The sequence below is a fragment of the Gambusia affinis genome, linkage group LG04 (assembly GCF_019740435.1).
Source record: "Gambusia affinis linkage group LG04, SWU_Gaff_1.0, whole genome shotgun sequence".
Classification (NCBI taxonomy): domain Eukaryota; kingdom Metazoa; phylum Chordata; class Actinopteri; order Cyprinodontiformes; family Poeciliidae; genus Gambusia; species Gambusia affinis.
In genome coordinates this window covers 12,001,140-12,019,445 of record NC_057871.1, presented here as the reverse complement: position 1 = coordinate 12,019,445, position 18,306 = coordinate 12,001,140, and the positions used below count along the sequence as shown (strand labels likewise).

The following is an 18,306-nucleotide window of genomic DNA, read 5'->3' as shown; positions in this document are numbered from 1 at the left end:
TTTCGTACATGACATGAAACCTTCACAATACAAAAATACAACAGTTCCTCAAGTGTGTAAAATGAAATCAGTTAAAGTGTGTATAATTCGACGCCAAATTAGGAGTTCACCCGCCCAAAGAATACATGACAATCACAGACATGATTACGATGACATGAGCTGCATATCAAGAGTAACTCCAAAGTCCATTTCTTTTGTAGGCACGTGAAAGCAGCAGGAGTCACGCGTTGTTTCTCTTCGAGAGAACAAATATGGCGGATGATGGAGAGTCATTGGAGTCTTGGCTTAGTGAGTACATAGTTCGTAATTTTTTCTCAAGCCTGATATTAAGGCTACTGGTGTGCATGTATGTGCTCTATTTCCACATCTATCCGAATGAATTGTTCTATTCCCGTGACATGACCGTAGCTGAATATTAGCACGCTAAGTGCTCTGTGTTGTCATCAGATGCTAACCCAGCTAACAGCAGATGATAAGTGTCACAAGCTAAATTCTCGTCTGTTGCCTGCTTTTGCATATTAATTCAGCATTAAATGGATGTTGCTGCAAAATGTGATGAGTGTGTTATCCCAGAACGACTCGGTATGACATTTGACTTTTTTTTTTAAATTTTGAATATCGTCGATCTTAACCAGATAAAGTTCTAACAGCTCTTGATATTGTACCAAAAAGCAGGATGACTGTGTAAAATAGACACGACAGGGTCCCTGGGTGTTCTTCAAAGGGTGTAAGTTGTAGCTTTATTTCTGCGTTTAGTCAAGGTATGACAAAGTTATGACATTATTGCTACCAGTTAAGTGTAAATATGGGAGAGTGCATCTGTATGGTTGTTTTTGGTCGAGTCCTGCCTTTAATACCTCGTACCCGCCTATATACATCTGTATAATATTGATATTTAGTGTTTTATATGATGCTTATGAAAGGACATGCTTATATGTCTACCCCATTGACACATTGAAATATATTTACAATGAATTTAGATATTTTTGAGAGTGAATTGCAAAGATATGAACAAAAATATTTGTGGTTTTTAGATTTTTCCAAATATCAAACCATAAATGAGGCAACTTTATTTGTATGCTTATTCAGTCCTTCAAAGAAGAACAGAGGTTGTACAATTTTACTAAAGATGAGAAACACATTGAAAGCATATTAGTATATTTTGAGAAGCTCATTAAAAACAAAAACAATGCTGTACAAAAGTGCTTACCCTGTTTCTGCATTTCTTCTGTTTTTATTTGTATATTTCTCACTTACATGTTTCAGATCGGCATATGAAGTATAATATCAAACCAAGATAACTTCAGTACTTAAAGAAATATATTTTGGATAAAAATTTCATTTATTAATGGTGTAGAGATTTATCAAGGAAAGCAAATAACTTTTTCGCCTGATAAAGTAAATTACCATATGAAAACCTCTATTTTGTGTTTAGTTTAGTTATTTTTCTCTGATGTTAGAATTTATTTGCTCTAAAATCTTTAGATATGACAGAAAAGTAAAAACAAGAGAACTTGATGATGGAACAATTATTCTTTCATGCCAATGGCTCAGGTGTCATTAAAAAATAACCCCAAAACTGTATTTTTATAGAAAAGCTGCAATAAACAATAGTTATTGTTTTCAGTTCTGATTTAAAGGAGATAGCCGTTTCTACACATCTAAGGTTTTCAGGGAGTTTGTTTCCTATTTGAGGAATGTGGAAACTCAATTCTGCTCCTCCTGTTTACTTCTGGTCCTGGGAATTGTTGACATACCACATCTATGAACCTGAGGGGTCCAGGTGTTTAGTTCCTGACAAGCAGCTCTGAAATTTAGAATGCAAATATTTGCCTCATTGGTGATACTTGTAAGACAGTCAGTGGATGTAGTTTGACCTTTTTTTTGTTGTTGTAGAGTTTTCAAATTTCGATTTCAGTCCATAACTAGGCCAGTGCATTTATGCATGCTCCATGGTTTTTGGCTTCATTGAATCCAGTTGAGTCCTGTGACCAAAAACAATAGCTCCTCTCTCTTCTGCATTAAGCTGGTGGAATTTCTGAACCCTTCCACTCATTATGGACACACTTAGTGACTGTTGTCATGCGTTGACACAGAAACATAAAGTTGTGAGTCATCAGCATATCCATGGTAAACGTTATTGCAGTACTCCATAATAAGGTTCCCAGTTTACAAATCTTAATACATAAGGTATAGTGACTGTTAGTCTGCAGGCATAAACAGTCACTATACCTTATGCAAGCATATAACAGTCACATGAAGTACAAATAATTTCAAAACCAGTCACATATGTGGTTTTGAAATGCTTTGTACTTTAATGAATCAGATTACATCTAGTAGCCATTATAATTTTCCCCCCAACTTTTTGAGCAGAGCTAAAAAAAACAAAACAAGATTATTAGCTTGAGTCAGTCTACACGTTCTGACTGTGTAACAGAGAAATATTTTTTATCCTTGTGATTTTTGTCAACAATCTGCTGTGATACAAAACACTGACATATCAAGGAAATTCAGACTATATTATTATATTACTATAAAATTACATACGGATATCATTGTGGTTATTCTTGTGTCATTAAAATATGATAATTTGGAGAATATTGACCAGTTTACACGCCAAATGCACCCTTGAGAAATCAGCTTTTAGGCCTCGAAGGCCATTTACCTTGGTCCCAACCCCATAGAAACAAGTGAGACACCAAACTTTAGAAACATATTATTATGGACTAAAAATAAGGGGCTGAGGTGAAATGCGTTTCAGCCTTTGAGTTGTATTTTCTCTTTTTCAGATAAAGCTACCAATCCCTCTAACAGACAGGAAGACTGGGAGTACATAATGGGTTTCTGTGATCAAATTAATAAAGAGCTCGAAGGGTATTGTCACATTTCTTCATTTTTCTCAATATCTCTTTGCATAGCCATTGAATCAGATTTTATGTGACCTCTCCTTTTGTAAGCATACATGCTGTTTTGTGAGTTCTGGTATTGAAAATTCTTTTTGCATTCTTACTTTATTTGATATTTTTCAGTCCTCAGATATCTGTCAGACTGCTGGCACACAAGATTCAGTCCCCTCAGGAGTGGGAGGCAATGCAAGCACTAACGGTGGGCAGCTACAACGCTTCAGTGTTTTTTTTTGTTTTTTTTCCACCCTTTTTGTTACGTCCTACAGCATGAAGCTAATGGTGCTGGGATTCTTTCACAGGTTCTTGAAGCATGTATGAAAAACTGTGGACGGCGATTTCATAATGAAGTTGGAAAATTTAAGTTTTTAAACGAGTTGATAAAAGTGGTCTCACCCAAAGTAAGTAACATTAACACTCATGTCTTCAGAAATCGTGATGATCAGGGCTGCACAATATATCGAGTTGCAGTTGTCATCGCCTCAATGTGTGCAGTATTGAAACAGCAAAGAACTCCTTTGATGTAATATTTGGTTGGCTTTTGAATTTCAGGCACCAAGAATTAAAATTCTGCTTGCTAATATTGTGTTTGGCAGTTTGTATGAGCTTCTGCTGTCCTCGATGCCTACACCTGACAATGGCTGTGTTTACATAGCAGGTCTTGATGCTCATTTCTGATCTTTTGCTGAAATCTGATTTTTAACATCTGTCTGAGAGGTTTACGACCCCAAGGCATTGCCATCCCACAGCAGCTCTGTGTTTTTGGAAATAGTAATGGATGCCACTGATGGATTGATAGATTTTAAAGTTGGAATGTCACAAGATTATAAGAAGGAAGATATGAAAAAAAATACAACACATGGCAACAACCTTTCGTAGGGCATTGACTGCAACTTCTATAGAGAAATCTGTTTGGACGTGTTGTCGGAACTAGAACTTATAATTATAATTTTCAGCTGTTTATGTCCAGATTTCCTGCGTCTTGCTTCTTCTGGTGCAGAATTATTATAACACTTGTCTCACGTCAATGACGTCAAGGTTAGATGAAATGCAACATGACTGTTCGAACTATAGCCGCATTGAAAACAATTGAATATGTATCTGATTTAGTGCTGAGAATGGAAGTGGCACAAATCAGATTTTTGCGGGAATGAAATGATCAGAATTGGGCCGACCACACTGCCATGGAAAAGGTACGCTGTATTGGTCGCATATATGCAAAAAAATGGATTTGGGCCGCATCCGCCTGCTGTGGGAATGTAGGCATAGATGTTGGTGATCAAGATCCTCAAAGATCACGGCTGCGTCAATAGAAAAATTGGTGCTGATATCGACATCTGCTAATGCAGTTAGGGCCAATAAACAATATGCATTGATATGCTCTTTCGGCACCTTGAAAAACAGACAACATTTCTGACATTTCACTCTCTGCTTGAGTTAAACACACCACAATCCTGCACTGCATCATCATTCCTGCCACATGCCCCAACAAATACCACATGAACAACTTTAACAGTTTTGCAACTGTGCTTATTCCTGATGTTGTGCAGCCTTGGTCGTGATGATATTATCTGCATTAATATTTTGTGTAATTCTAAGCTGAACTAATAATAGCCTTTGGTTTCCAGTACCTAGGAGACAGAGTTTCAGATAAAGTGAAGATGAAGGTCATAGAAATGCTGTATACTTGGACTGTGTCTCTTCCTGATGAAGCGAAGATCTGTGAAGCCTATCAGATGCTGAAATCCCAGGGTAAGGTATCGCTGTGGCTCCAATAAACAAATATTGCAACAGGTACGAGTTTGAAATCTTTTTCTAATCGCGTGAGCTTCTTTAAATTTTTCGTTTAGGTATTGTTGTAGTTGACCCTGAAGTCTCCCTGAATGCCACATTAATCCCCTCACCTTCTCCACGTCCCAAGAATCCTGTATTTGACGATGAGAAAAAGAGCAAGGTCAGTTTAACACATTATGTGTTTGTGTGAATACCTAAGATTCTCTGCTATAGCCTCAGACTGAAGAATGCCCAATTTAAATAGAATAGAAGTTTCCTTTATTGTTCCACGCTGTTGAAATTCAGGAGCATTCAGCAGCATTGAGATACAAAAATGAAAAGGTGTTAAAAATGGATTAAAAAAATAAGGTAAATAGAAATGTACTGTACAAGAATATAACATAAAAATATTGTGGAGTTTGTCCATGAGCAGGATTTAGGTTTATTATTGATGTAAACAACACAAACTGTGTTTAGCTCGTGCTGACAACAATTGATCCACGGATTAGGCTTGCTAGTACTTTCAGTATTTTTTTGTTGTTGTTTGTGGGAGATGATAATCTTACTTCTGCCTGCTGCGTCTGTGGGAGGAGAGTCTGGCTGATTAAAGCTTTTTCTAATTCCTCTGCAGAGATTAGCAGAACTTCTGAAAAGCAAAAAGCCCGAAGATCTTCAAGAGGCGAATCGGCTCATCAAGAACATGGTGAAGGAGGTGGGCTTTATCTCAGATTTAATCTGAGCTACTTTCATCCTCACATATTTGACTGTTTCAGCCAAAGGTGTCATTTTAAGATTAATTGCAGTTTATAGAAACGCATCCCATTTGCGTGTCACAGGACGAGGTGCGATCACAGCGAGCCACGAAGCAAAAAAGCACTCTGGAGGCCGTCAGCAACAGTGTGAAACTCCTTAATGAAATGCTCGCTCACTTCAGCCCAGAAGACTCCACTGAGGAAGATAAGGAGCTTATAAGGGTCTGTGTTTTGTGATGAGAGTTCTTTGAAGTTCTTTCTTTGACATTATTAACCTTTCTGGAAGCTCTGTTGTAACGTCCATAATGCTGAACAACATCTGAGTTAAATCTATATATCAAAGAAATGTCATTTTTATTCTATATATATAGAAAATAAAGATTTACTGAAGAGAGGAAAAGTGTTGCTTTTCTGTGTTTTAAAATGTCCCTTTTAGTGTTAAGAATCTATACTTTATGTCTCATTGTTTTCAGGAATTATACAATGACTGTGACAAGCTCAGACAAACAGTTTTTAAACTGGCTACTGAGACCGAGGATGATGACGGCAGCTTGGGTAAAGCTGGTTTCATTCTCTTGTTTTTGATCTGTTTTTTTTTTTTTTTAACTTACCAGAAATACATTGAACCAAGAGTTTTGCTTTGTATCATCCTGACTGTCGCTTTAATCTTTTCAAAAAAACACACCAGGAGAGATCTTGCAGGCCAATGATGACCTCTCCAGTGCAATTAATTCCTATAAGAAGATAGTTGAAGGCCAGTCCATCAGCGGAGACTCTGACTTTGCACAAGGGACTCAGACTCCAGCCACACAAGGTAAAGTTTGCATAGAGGAGTTGATGGGAACCAAAAGATCTGAAAACTCTAAATACTGCTGATGCACCGATCAAATAACTAATGACTCGCTCTGATTTAGTGCTGCGTGTGTTAGCTTTGTCTTCACTTTGTTGTGCCAAATTAACAAAAAACAGCAAGTTTACAAGTTGATGAAATGCCAGAAAACTTCTGCAGGCAAGGTCAGACTCTTCATGATGTCAAAAGCAGAGTTGTTGTCCAGAAACATTCTGAAACATACAAAGTACAAACTGTGAACTCTGTATATTAAATTCTGCTTTTTTAAAATTTTGGCTCTTGCATTCAAAATGTCTTTTTAATTTTGTTTGGTTTCTTTGCCAGTTTGCACAGCATTGAATAGAAGAAGAAACCTTTTTACTTCTTTTTGCTCTTTCTCACTGTTTCTTTTTTTTATTTAACCTGACTGCAGTGGGAATATCTACCACAAATTAATAAAAATTGGACTGAAAAGGACTGAGTCAGGAAATGGATGTAATTTTAAAAGGAAAACATCAAGGAACTCTGCATTTAGCCCTTTTTCTCAGACACCACTGCTTAAAATTCTCTGAAACTCTTTTTATTTGCTTTTAGCACTACTCTGCGTCTGCTCTATGTGTATGTAAAGCAGACATTACTCTTTAAAGTTAATGGGAGCAAGATTTGATTCGAACAAATGCCTTTCTTGTTCAAATCTTGATATATCTTATTTATTTATTTATTTTTACTTCTTAGGCTCTGCTGGCACAAACAAGTCAGAGATCCTTATTGACCTGGTGGGTCTTGACACCAAGAGTCCTTCTCAGCCCAAGCACGAACCTCAAGCATCTTCCCTGGTTTTTTCGGGCGACTTGATTTGCGGATCGACGACCACCGAGCTTCAGTCCAAGTCGGCAGCTGCACCCTCTGCTGCCTTCTCCCTGCTGGACGAGGAGCTGCTATCTTTAGGTACAAATCTTCAGTTTAAGTCTTCTTTTTAAGTATTTGTTTGATGATCTCTTTCGTCTTAAGAATGAAATTTGTGTAAATTCACAGGCCTTAATGATCCTGGGCCTGTAGTCAATGAATCAAGCACCTCAAATCAGAGTAATCATTTACCACCTTCACAGGTATTTAATTTAAGACTACAACAACTGGAGCATTTTACCGTTTACCTTGCTGAAGGTAGCTCTGATTACAATGAAATGTATTCCAGGACTCCGGTCAAGATTTGGCTCTTTTCGACTCCAGTTTGCCTCCTGCCTTTGATGCACTTTCAGCACCTTCGCTGTTTCAACAAGCCCTCTGTACAACACTAGCCCCAGTGAATTCAACCAGAACAACCACAACTTCCTCTACGTCCAACTTCCCTGCCCCCGCCTTTTTCATGCCTCCAGCTGCTACGGGTTCAGATTTGCCAGCGTCGGTCATATTCCCACCACCGCTCGGCTCGGCGCTGACCGCCGTGGCGCCGGCAGGTCCTTCACCGTCACACAGTGTGACCACATCAGCCTTCTCTACTGGCCGTCAGGATGTCTTACCTGGGGTCTTCCAGCCCGCTGTATCCTCTCTCAGTCACAATTTACAAGACCTCGCCATGCTGGATCTGGGCAGGAGTGATAAGTGAGTACCATTCGATTCAAATGTCACACTTTTAAATGATGTGCGAGCTCTGTCCTTGTTTCAGCTCTGGAAACGGTGCTCACCTGTCTTTCAGTTCTGCTAGGATTAAGACATAGAAGACATGTGTTGGAGAGATAAGATAGTAGGGAGTTAGCAGGAGAAATGCAACATTAAAGAGCTTTTTTAGTGACAGTCTGATAGATTCTTCCTGCCAGCAGCTATTAGACTCTATAACCATCACAGCTCCCCACAAAATCAACAAAGGTTTACATCCTTGCTGGCATTTGCAGATATTTTCTCAGTTTTAATAACATTTCTGCTATAAAATAAAGGCCCATTTCCTCTGGTGGTCATTGCATATATATTTGTCTACAATCACAACCTCAAGGTGTTTTACGTGAGACTTTATCTGGCAGACCAACATAAAGTAAAGCATTTTTTTAAAGTAGAAGCAAAATGATTTGTGTTTTGCAGAATTTTTAACACAAAAATTTGAAAAATTTTTATAGCATTTGTATTCATCCCCCTTTACTCTGACACTGGTAAAAAAATAATAAAAAGTCTAGGGCAGCAAAATATTGCACACTAGTTATCAAATTATTATTTTGTCTTTGTTACTTGTGTTGGCCTATTGCATAAAGTGACAGAATTTGTCCTTGTAACATGACAATATGCTGAAAAGTTCATGAATACCTTTTCAAGGCTGTGTTATTGTAGCTGGTTTCAAAAAAAAATCTTGTTGTAAAAGTCACAATGTGAAACTATTGTAGTCTACATCTTTACACCTTTACTCACAATTTTCTGTTGTATAGAAAAGAAAAGTTCGAAATAAATAATATTTCCATTTCTTAATGTAATAATCTAAACAATACGGAGCCCCCTAGGGGACGTGGGGAATTTTTTTTCTTTTGCGTTACCTCGCAAAACCTTTTGCGAGGTAACTGTTTCTGTTTATATCATAGGTTTGTGGTGCCTTTGTATCCTAAAGAAAGATATAAAACTTCAGATATTTCACAACGAGATATTAACATTCATGGAAAAACCTTACATAACCTTATATTAAATCAGAAAGTACGGCGGCCACCGTAAGAAAGACTTACAGTGTTCAATTATGCCGCATAACTGATCAGTACAGTATTGCGAGGTAACGCAAAAGAAAAAAAATTCCCCATGTTCCCTAGGGGGCTCCATAAAACAATGATGGGTAAATCTTCCACAGTGCACATTAAAAGAAAGATATTTTATACTGAGATGTTAAGTGTGCTAGTTAATAAGTTAATTTAACTGCAAGCTTAATTTCCATTTTTGTGTGAATGTGAAAAAGAAATCAATACGTTTTAAACAGAAAAAAGTTTATAAAGGAAAGTACTTCTCTTTTTCCTCATTTGCAACACCTCTTGATGACTCTTAACTTTTCCAAAATGATGATTTTCTTTTTCCCCAGATTTTTTGACCGCTGCTTTTGTTTTCTTCCAGTCACAGTGGAACGTCGACTTCAGCGATGATGACCGGGATGCAAGGGTGGTCTACTCCTCCAGCCCTGCGAAGTCACCCAGACGACAGCCCTCTGCTGCGCTCCTTGTCTCCCGTTCAGCCCATGAGCCAGGCAAGTCCAAGCAAAGGATGCGAGGTTTCCCTGGCTGCTGTTTTTGTTCCTCTGGAGGCCATCAAACCAAGTGAGTTTGTTCAAAAGAACCCTGTGATTTCTGTTGGTTTTGTGCCAGTAGTTGCTGACGTTTGGATTCAGTTGTGGAAGACCGCAAATGTATTTTAAGAACTAAAACATTTGATCTCTACACACGTGCTCTGTGCTAATAATGAAATGCGACGGTCTCGCAGTAATAACAGTTTCCTGTCACCCAGGATGGCAGCTTTTAAAAAGATACAAATAAATGCTTTGAGTGTTTTCTAATTGGTAGAATGTTCTCTTTTCTAGTCCAAAATTTGATTCCCAATTTTAATAGATTTGATAATAACCATGTTGACCAAAAATAATCCTGATTTTAATATTTTCCATAATGAAGCAGTCATAGTCCAGAGGTAACTTGTATACCTCCTGTATCATGTTAAAACTTCTGTAGCTATTCATGAAAAAAATTATTTTTACCCTTAATCAGCATAATTTGACATCTTAGATTCCATTGAATTTTTTGTAATCTGTGAACATCTTACTGTAACAAAATGTCCAGTTGATTAAGAGATTTCTACAGTAAACGGTAAATTTATTAAAAGTGTTTCTTGGAACGAGAGTGTTTCTTTGAAAATCAAAATATTACATTTTACTACCACCTAGTGGTGAAAATAGGCAATTGACAAATCGATAAAGGAAAATGTGGTTTTATTTTCCTCAAGTAGACCTTATTTTACTGTATTTTACTGTAATTGTGATTTGAAAGCAGAGTAATTTTTTTTTTTTAAACAAGCACCGTTTATTGCATTTAGAACAATTTTGCAGCACTGCCTTCTAAAGCTGTTTATGAGTGGATTTTATTTGTCTTGCATATCTTTGTTCATGCTGTAACAAAAAAAAAGAGAGAATAAATCACCACATCATAAAATCAATTTATTTATTCCACATATTGCTATTAATCAGCTGCTGCATGAAATGTTTAATCTAAATTGAGGATTTTCAGATTTTGGGAGATGAAAGAGACAAATGTCCTCCAAAAGGTAAAACTCTCAGTTTTTGACTGACATCTGTCTGTCTGGTGTTTTTAGGTACGCTCTGTCCTGTGACGGCGTATGACAAAAATGGAGTCCGTGTCCTGCTCCATTTTGCCTCGGACTGTCCCCCCGGCAGGCCCGACGTTCTGGTGATGGTGGCGTCGATGCTCAACACCGCCCCACAGCCTGTTAGGAACATAGTTTTCCAGGCTGCTGTACCCCGGGTAACGGCCGATATGTTTATGTTGCTACTTATAGTTTTTTTGGCGGGGAGAAGGGGTAATGAAACTTCTCAAATTTGAGCGCCTGGCTTTCTCTTCTGACAACATCTGTAGACGATGAAGGTGAAGCTGCAGCCGCCCTCCGGAGCAGAGCTGGCCCCTTTCAATCCAATTCTTCCTCCTGCTGCCATCTCTCAGGTCGTGCTGCTTGCCAATCCTCTGAAGGTAGATTTCACACGCATCGCTTGAACTTTTTTTTTCACATTAGAATCACAAACTTGAGTGTATTTTATGGGGGATTTCCTTCCACTTTTAAGTAATGCTCTACTTTGTGTTGATACATCAAATAAAATCCCTGTAAAATCCACCAAAGTCTGTGCTTGTAATGTGACAAGATGGGAAAATTCTCAAGGAATACAAATGTTTGCCAGACACTGTAACATGAGCCTGTTTATGCTTTTCTGTCTCTCAGGAAAAAGTTCGGATGAGATACAAACTGATGTTTACGCTGGGAGAGCAGTCCTTCACAGAAGTGGGGGAGGTAAATGACTTTCCACCTGCTGATCGATGGGGGGCTCTATAGTTACATTTTTCCATTATTTAAAGATGTGTCTTTTGCAGTTTTGTGTGTTAGCGCAAAGCTAAAAAAGACTTGAAATTAAGAAGGCTTAGTTAAATTAAAAACTTGAATAAACCATCACGGGTATAAGATGGTCCAGTGAAGACGGCTTCAAAGTTCGACCTGTGATTACAAACCAGTGTGACCTATTATCTGAATGTTGGTAATGGTGTTTAACTCGGTCATTAATTATAATTAAATTAATATTTTTCTTTGAATTTATTTTTAATATTTAAACCTGTTTGTGTCATCTGACTGTACTGAACAACAAAAAAGACAAAAAATTTCTCAATTTTGATATTTCCAGTTAAACTCTGGCGTTATGTGTGATTAATGCAGGTGACTAAAGTTCCAGAGACAAACAGTGGTTTATTTGAACGTTTTAACAGAGACTTGACTTCAGGGGTTTTACACTACTATGATTTTCAGTATTTTCATTATGCATTTGATTAATTTGTGGATGGAAGAATCATATCTGTTAACATTCCAGACAAAAACCCAAACAAACTGTGCCGTTATTCTGCATTCTCACCTGACAGAAATGGGGTTCGGTGACCCTTATTTTCACCAGATGTTCTGACATGTTTGCGTTTTTAACCAACCCTGAAGAGGATCTGCTTACAGGAAATAAGGAGCTGCTAGAATCGCAAGCAAAATGATCATACTGTTTAAAATCAATACAACGGCATGAATATTGTACATTTTACCGCTGCTGTTAAATGATGTGGAAACTCAGCTAAGGAATTAGATCAGTGTGTGTGGGAGCTTCGAATTAGAAATGTCTTGCTCTTTTGTTATTTATGTCCTGAAACAATAAAATGAATAGGTTTTTTGGGAGTTGGATGGTATTTAAAAACATTAAATCCGTCAGTGGTATATACAACTTTCTTTACATATTTATTTTAAAAGTATTTATTTGGGGTTGTTGAATTGTCATTGCATATTTTTGAGAAGCTTTTTCTGTGCATGGAAACAATAAAAGAGATGAATCTATTTGTATTATACTCTTTGTCTGATTTGCCTTGATTTTTTTACAGTATTGTTGAATATGTTATAACTGAGCTTTGTCTAAATTAAAATTCTAATTAAGAATCCCCAAATGGAAAATAATCCTGTGTATAAAAGATCTGCACCCGTTTCACAAAATACGAGCACGAAGAATGAACAAAATAACTCTGCAAACAAATGTACCGAGAAGGTTCATAGTGCTTTATTAGATCATACATTTTAACTGTAAAGAAAAAATAAAGGTGAGCCACTTACAGTTGTATATGAATTCATTCCATGAGAGTCGGCTCTTCTGATTCACCACAAAGCTGGAGCATATGGTGAGCATGACCCGTCAGTGCAATACAGCGCATGCGCTGAAGATCGGGCGCACAACGGCTAGCCGAAGTAGCACAAACAGCAGCAACAACGATGGCAGACGAGAAGCCAAAGGTGAGGACGGAGTGGCTTTTGTATATTTTTTTGCTACATGCATACGTGATGTATAAATGATTTTGTCTTAACAGTTTTCCTGTAAAGAAATTGAAACAAACAGGCAAACTCGAAGCTACTGTTTTAGCTAGCAAGCTTGCGGTTAAAATTAGCATAATAAGCTAACGCGGCTAAAGATTCTGAGTACCTGGCAGAATGAAAGGAATAGTTTTTGTGCTTCGTTTAGATACTGTCTTGCTGGGGAACATTTGTCAATACCAAGTAATTAATTTAGTGCTTTCGTGACTAAGGGGTTTAACAAGAATCTAGTTGAAATGCTAGTTAGCCGGTTGTAGCTGGAATGACTAGTTGGGACAAAAAGCTAATGTCCGAAAGACATCTTATATGTTCGAGTATGAGTCAAGTTAGCTGTTTTTTAAATGACGTTCAATGGAAGACTAAATGTTAAGAGTGATTAATATCTTAGTGATCAGTCGACAGATGACATTGAGCTACTTTCCTGTAGGTTCTAGATCCATCCCTACTCCAACATAGTTGAATCAAATGATTACATTACCTCTTCAGCATGCCATCAAGTTTGGCGAGGGCCTGGTAACCAGCCATTAATTTGATTCAGGTGTGCTGGAGCAGGGTTGCATTTAAAACCTGCAGGACATTAGCTGGGGTTGGAGACTCCAGATATAGTTTCAAACTGACGATGGTCGATCCAGATGGGCCTCGTTTCTGGTGGTTTGGAGGTTTTAAGTGTTGCTCGACTCCATGTTAACTTGTTTCCTCTGTCTCCTCAGGAAGGAGTAAAGACTGAGAACAATGAGCACATCAACCTGAAGGTGGCAGGGCAGGATGGCTCGGTTGTGCAGTTCAAGATTAAAAGGCACACTCCTCTCAGCAAGCTGATGAAAGCTTACTGTGAACGGCAGGTGAGACGTCTCTACAAACATGCTTTTGCTCTCAATAAATAAAGTTACTGATATGTTAAAATGGTTTAAAATTTGGCTTAAATGCAAGTAGTGAGTGTTCCGGACACACTTCTAGAATATGAATCCAAATAACATTATATTAACTGAATTATATTCATTATATTAAATATATTAACCAGAATAAAAACTATTTGTGCAGTTCCGGTTGGGATTTAGACCGTTCTGGCTTCACAGTTGATAAAATGCACTGCGCCAACTCTAGCAGATGACATGGTTCCTCAAATTGCCCATTGTCCACGCTTCCTCCAGACTCAAAAACAGTTGTTTTCAAATGAAATACAAACTTTACTTTCATCTGAAAAATTATTTTTGGACCACTGAGAACAGTCCAGTCCACATTCTGTGGTTCCAGAATGGCTTAACATAAGGAATGTCACAGTTGTAGTTCATGTCGTAGATATCTGTATGTGTTGTACCTCTTAAAGCACCGACTCCAGTTGCCTTGTGATTCTCCCTCGAACAAGCATTTCAAGACTGTGGTTCACCCTTTTTTTTTTTGTCCTTCTTTTTCAATCCCTCTATTTGTTAGGAAAGCTGCTAACAGCTAGCTTGCTAAACAAAGCCCACCTTAGTGGATGGTGTCAGTACTCCCCTTTCATATCTTCATTTTATCTGGTGATCTACTTCTTTAACGCGGCTTGGAATTGATTGAAATGTTCCAGTATGGATATTACACCATGAATCTTTCTCACAAAGTAGTAATAAACTTGAAATCAATATGAAATGTAAGCGGTAGACCATGGAACGAGTGTGACATAGTATGAGCAAAGAGTTCACTCAGATGGGAGATACGGTTTTATCTTCCAGATTCAGTCAATAATAAACATTTCAGTTATTTTACTTTTTGTAATGACTAACCTGAGTTTTCTGTTTTGAGTTGAATTGCTGCAATAGATTTTTTACACTTTTAAGTTATTGAGATGGAGATGACTACGAGCTGCTGAAAATACAACTAAACCTCTGACCAGAAAATGAGAGAATTAAAAAAAAAAGTGCACACATTTTATCACTCTAAAGTTAAGCTATAAGAGTCAAAGTATGGTAAAATATTATTTTGTAACCACTACCACACAACTGCTGAGATCCACAGAAGAGCAAATATTTGATCTTTTGTTTGTTTTTAATATTACTCATTTCATTAAATGTATATTCAAGATCACGTTGACACTGGCTGGAGTTGGAATTTGTTACTAGATGACGCCTACTCCCACTTGTCCATCCTACTTTGTACTGTATCATAATTTGTAAAGCACTTTTCCCAGAAGAAAAGTTTTAAAATGTGCTGTAAATAAAACATTTAATCTGATCTGAATGTATGTACTCAATTCCTGTTCTTGTATTATTTATACGTTTCTGTCCTTTTAGGGTCTGTCAATGAGACAAATAAGATTTCGATTTGACGGTCAGCCTATTAATGAAACAGACACACCTTCGCAGGTAAGCCAACACGTTGTTGTTTAGCTTGCATTCTGACTTTTTGTTACTAGGCGATTTGTTTTTCAGCTTGTGGACTATTACTATTTATTGATGTTTTATTATTAATGCTTTTATTGCCCAATCCTATTTCTAAGGCTGTTCAGTAAAACTGAAACCCAGACAATGTTACAACACAAATCACTGCAACTCTGCCCTGTGGGAAGAACACTAGTCCACCGATAACAATTTTCCATTCTCATGTAGATTCTGTTTAAGTTGCATGGGCTTATGTTATTATACAATACTGTTGAGTAGTGGTGAAACAAGAGGAGTGTGAACAGAGACTTTTCAAGCCTTGTTGCTCTCATATTGGTTATTCATGTAGTCTTACTCTGCTTTTAAATAAACTTGGGTGTAGTGTGAATAAAATAAAGCACCACTGTCAAAAGACAAAAATATTAAAAACATTCATTTATTTTTTTTTCCTTTTAAAATCAGTTGTTTATTTTAAAACCAGGAGCTGTATCACACCAATGATTGTCTTAATTTCTGTATAGCTCTTAATCTACTTTTTATACTCAAAAGACACAAAAAAAAACCCTGAAACATTTTAAGACCAAAAGCAAAACTTCAGATTAGTCTCCAACGTGTTTTTGAAGCATGAAAACGACGCCTCTCCCCTGCAGAAAAACCACAGGAGTCAACTGAGGTTCAGATAAAGAACTTTTATTCCTGCGAGGTGATGAGTGCCAACCACAAATACCACTGAATTTCAGTTTGCTTGCAGTGTTTTTTATGAAACCAAAGTTGTGTAACTTGTACAACTTAGTATTCAGGTTAAATTTCAGACCATCTATATTATGAACACTAAGTTATCATAAGAGTAAAAGACCAGATTTAGCAAAACTGAACCACTTAGTTCTGGTCAGGGCACTGGTGCACACAAGTAAAAGGTTTTGCTGACTGTAAACTTTTGTCAGCCATCAACGTACGTAATGTTGCTGGTGTGACCAACATTAAGCCTCCTTCTGAATGCTTTTAGTTCCCTTTTAGTACAACAAGCCACAGTCATTTTAAATGTATTTTTTCAAATATGTTCAGCTATGAATGCCGTTGCAACTTAGAACATTTGAGTTTTCTTTTTGATAATATTGTGCAAAACCCCCCCCAAAAAAACTGAAGTTTATGCTATTATTGTTGAACTTGATGAACAATAAGATGATTCCTTATATTATGAATCGAGTTATCAATGCAGTTTATATGGAGACAAACACTACATATATTGCGCAATAGATATGTGGACATTCAGGTGAAATAAGTGAACAGGATTTTTTATATATATAGTAGACAGATTCCAACTATATAAAAGAGTAAGTTTATTTAACTCGTTTATTATCTCAGTAGAAGTTTTTGATTTCATGCTATGACAACCTCATGTAAATTTATACATTCACATTAATGCTTAATTATTAATACATTTCTTAGTAAAGACCTCATTTTGTGAAAGCTGCTGTTCCATTTTACCCAGAGACTCTAGACTGACTTTCTTTTCTATTTCCCTTACAGCTAGAAATGGAAGATGAAGATACAATTGACGTGTTCCAACAACAAACTGGAGGATCGGCTCTTTAAAGACTGTTTCCTGTGAACATCCCTACCTCCCTTTTTGTCCCTGAACACCTTTGTTATACCCAGTCTTCATATGCTCATCACCAGTGTTTATATCATGGGATACTTGTACAAAATGCTGAAAGGCAGCAGGGAGAGTTGACATACACCTGCATCGCACTGACACTTAATATGTAAGCATCTCTGAACTGTGCAGTGTGGCGATATCAACAGCTTGTCAAGTTATTTTCTCCTTTTTTCTTTTCTTTTATTTTTTTTTTCTTCTCCCCAAGAGCTGAAAGTAATTGTTTTTTATACATACAACAGGGGTTTTGATTTGGATAGAATATTGTTGTTGAGTAAGCCCGTGTTTTAAATTTGCTGACATCTGTTGTTTTAAAGTGTATTATTGAAATAAATTGACTTTTTTAATAAAATGTTTGGTGTTCAGTTTCCTATTGTCTTGCAGTAGTATTCATACCCTTTGAATTTCTCCCATCCTGTTAACATGATCTTCAGTGTATTCAAATTGAGCAAGTTATACTCGCTCCATTTTGATAGGATGCTTGGCCTTGGAACATCACAGGTCAACTCATGAATAAACAGTCCATCTTTGTGCAATTTAAATTCAAAACACGATCTGTGCATGCCTCACAGAAACTTTACAGAGCAAAAACAGCAGGAGAGTTGGGGAAAACATGGAGAGGTTCAAAGGAACATTAGGTTGTAACACAATATTGCAAGCTTGAACATCTTTCAGAGTACCATCATTTCAAATGCAAATCAAACAGGACATGGCTGTCCACCTCAATTGATGAGTTAGATGAGAGCAGAATCCAGCATGGTGCCAAAAGGCTTGTGGCAGCACACTGAAGGAGCTGGAAAGATTAACAACTGCCTGGCAAATCTGTTGATGGGACAAGTATTGGTCATGAACGCCCCAGTTTAACCCCACATCCAAATCTGGGAATATGGGATTAGACCATATCCCCAGTAAATCTGGTTTACAGATTATAAACATGAGGTTTTTAATCAGTAAACCTTAGATTAACTGATTATGACTACCCAATCTTACTGAACTGCTTAAGCCCTTTTGTGAAGGAAGATGGGTAAACACTCTGTAGCTGTCCAAAACCTGCAGGAACGCCCTAAAAATTTGCAGTCATAAATTCAGTGAAAGTTGGTTCATCAAAGAATTGCCTTTGAGGGGCTTTTAGAAAATGTCTGAAAGTTTTCAAAAGGTTTCACTGTCAATGTTGAAACTACCCATCAAATAACATTTTCTAAATGTTTTGTTAAAGTTACATTGTGAAGTTGCAGAGAACATTTAGAAAATATTACATTTAATGATTGTTCCCTAATAACTCCCAAAAAAGATACAATGTTGAAACTTTAGATAACCTTTGGAGAACGTTCTCTGGTCGCTAGAAAATCATTAAGCCTCATATATTATTCTGTTAAGTTAAATTATTCATAACCTAAGTGAACTCTTCCAAAAT

General features: G+C 37.2%; 2 protein-coding genes across 3 annotated transcripts; both read left to right on the top strand.

Annotated features, from left to right (window-relative positions):
* Positions 1–202: 202 nt before the first annotated feature.
* On the top strand, positions 203–12,367 carry gga3a (golgi associated, gamma adaptin ear containing, ARF binding protein 3a). Of its 2 annotated transcripts, none has more exons than XM_044115176.1 (17): positions 203–288; positions 2,790–2,874; positions 3,030–3,105; positions 3,206–3,304; positions 4,532–4,655; positions 4,754–4,857; positions 5,308–5,388; positions 5,513–5,650; positions 5,902–5,983; positions 6,117–6,242; positions 6,993–7,205; positions 7,293–7,366; positions 7,453–7,859; positions 9,336–9,535; positions 10,578–10,747; positions 10,859–10,969; positions 11,217–12,367. In XM_044115176.1, exons 1-17 carry the CDS (start codon positions 252–254, stop codon positions 11,325–11,327), a joined length of 2,238 nt encoding a protein of 745 aa, XP_043971111.1. In that variant the 5' UTR covers positions 203–251; the 3' UTR covers positions 11,328–12,367. The 2 variants fall into 2 exon arrangements, with proteins under 2 accessions (XP_043971111.1, XP_043971110.1); XM_044115175.1 differs by lacking the exon at positions 203–288 and adding an exon at positions 393–582.
* Positions 12,368–12,678: 311 nt separating this feature from the next.
* LOC122830186 (small ubiquitin-related modifier 2-like) lies at positions 12,679–17,244 on the top strand. The gene is made up of 4 exons (XM_044115341.1): positions 12,679–12,803; positions 13,592–13,723; positions 15,149–15,220; positions 16,766–17,244. Exons 1-4 carry the CDS (start codon positions 12,783–12,785, stop codon positions 16,829–16,831), a joined length of 291 nt encoding a protein of 96 aa, XP_043971276.1. The 5' UTR covers positions 12,679–12,782; the 3' UTR covers positions 16,832–17,244.
* The last annotated feature ends 1,062 nt before the right edge of the window (positions 17,245–18,306 follow it).

What these genes read in the sequence shown, in the direction of transcription:
- gga3a (XM_044115175.1), top strand. Translation starts at nt 534, where the DNA reads ATGGATGTTGCTGCAAAATGTGATGAGTGTGTTATCCCAGAACGACTC. An exon ending in GGATGATGACGGCAGCTTGG is followed by an intron (nt 5,984 to 6,116) that starts GTAAAGCTGGTT and finishes AAAACACACCAG; the next exon opens with GAGAGATCTTGCAGGCCAAT. An exon ending in ATCATTTACCACCTTCACAG is followed by an intron (nt 7,367 to 7,452) that starts GTATTTAATTTA and finishes AATGTATTCCAG; the next exon opens with GACTCCGGTCAAGATTTGGC.
- LOC122830186 (XM_044115341.1), top strand. Translation starts at nt 12,783, where the DNA reads ATGGCAGACGAGAAGCCAAAG. An exon ending in AAGCTTACTGTGAACGGCAG is followed by an intron (nt 13,724 to 15,148) that starts GTGAGACGTCTC and finishes CTGTCCTTTTAG; the next exon opens with GGTCTGTCAATGAGACAAAT. An exon ending in AAACAGACACACCTTCGCAG is followed by an intron (nt 15,221 to 16,765) that starts GTAAGCCAACAC and finishes TTTCCCTTACAG; the next exon opens with CTAGAAATGGAAGATGAAGA.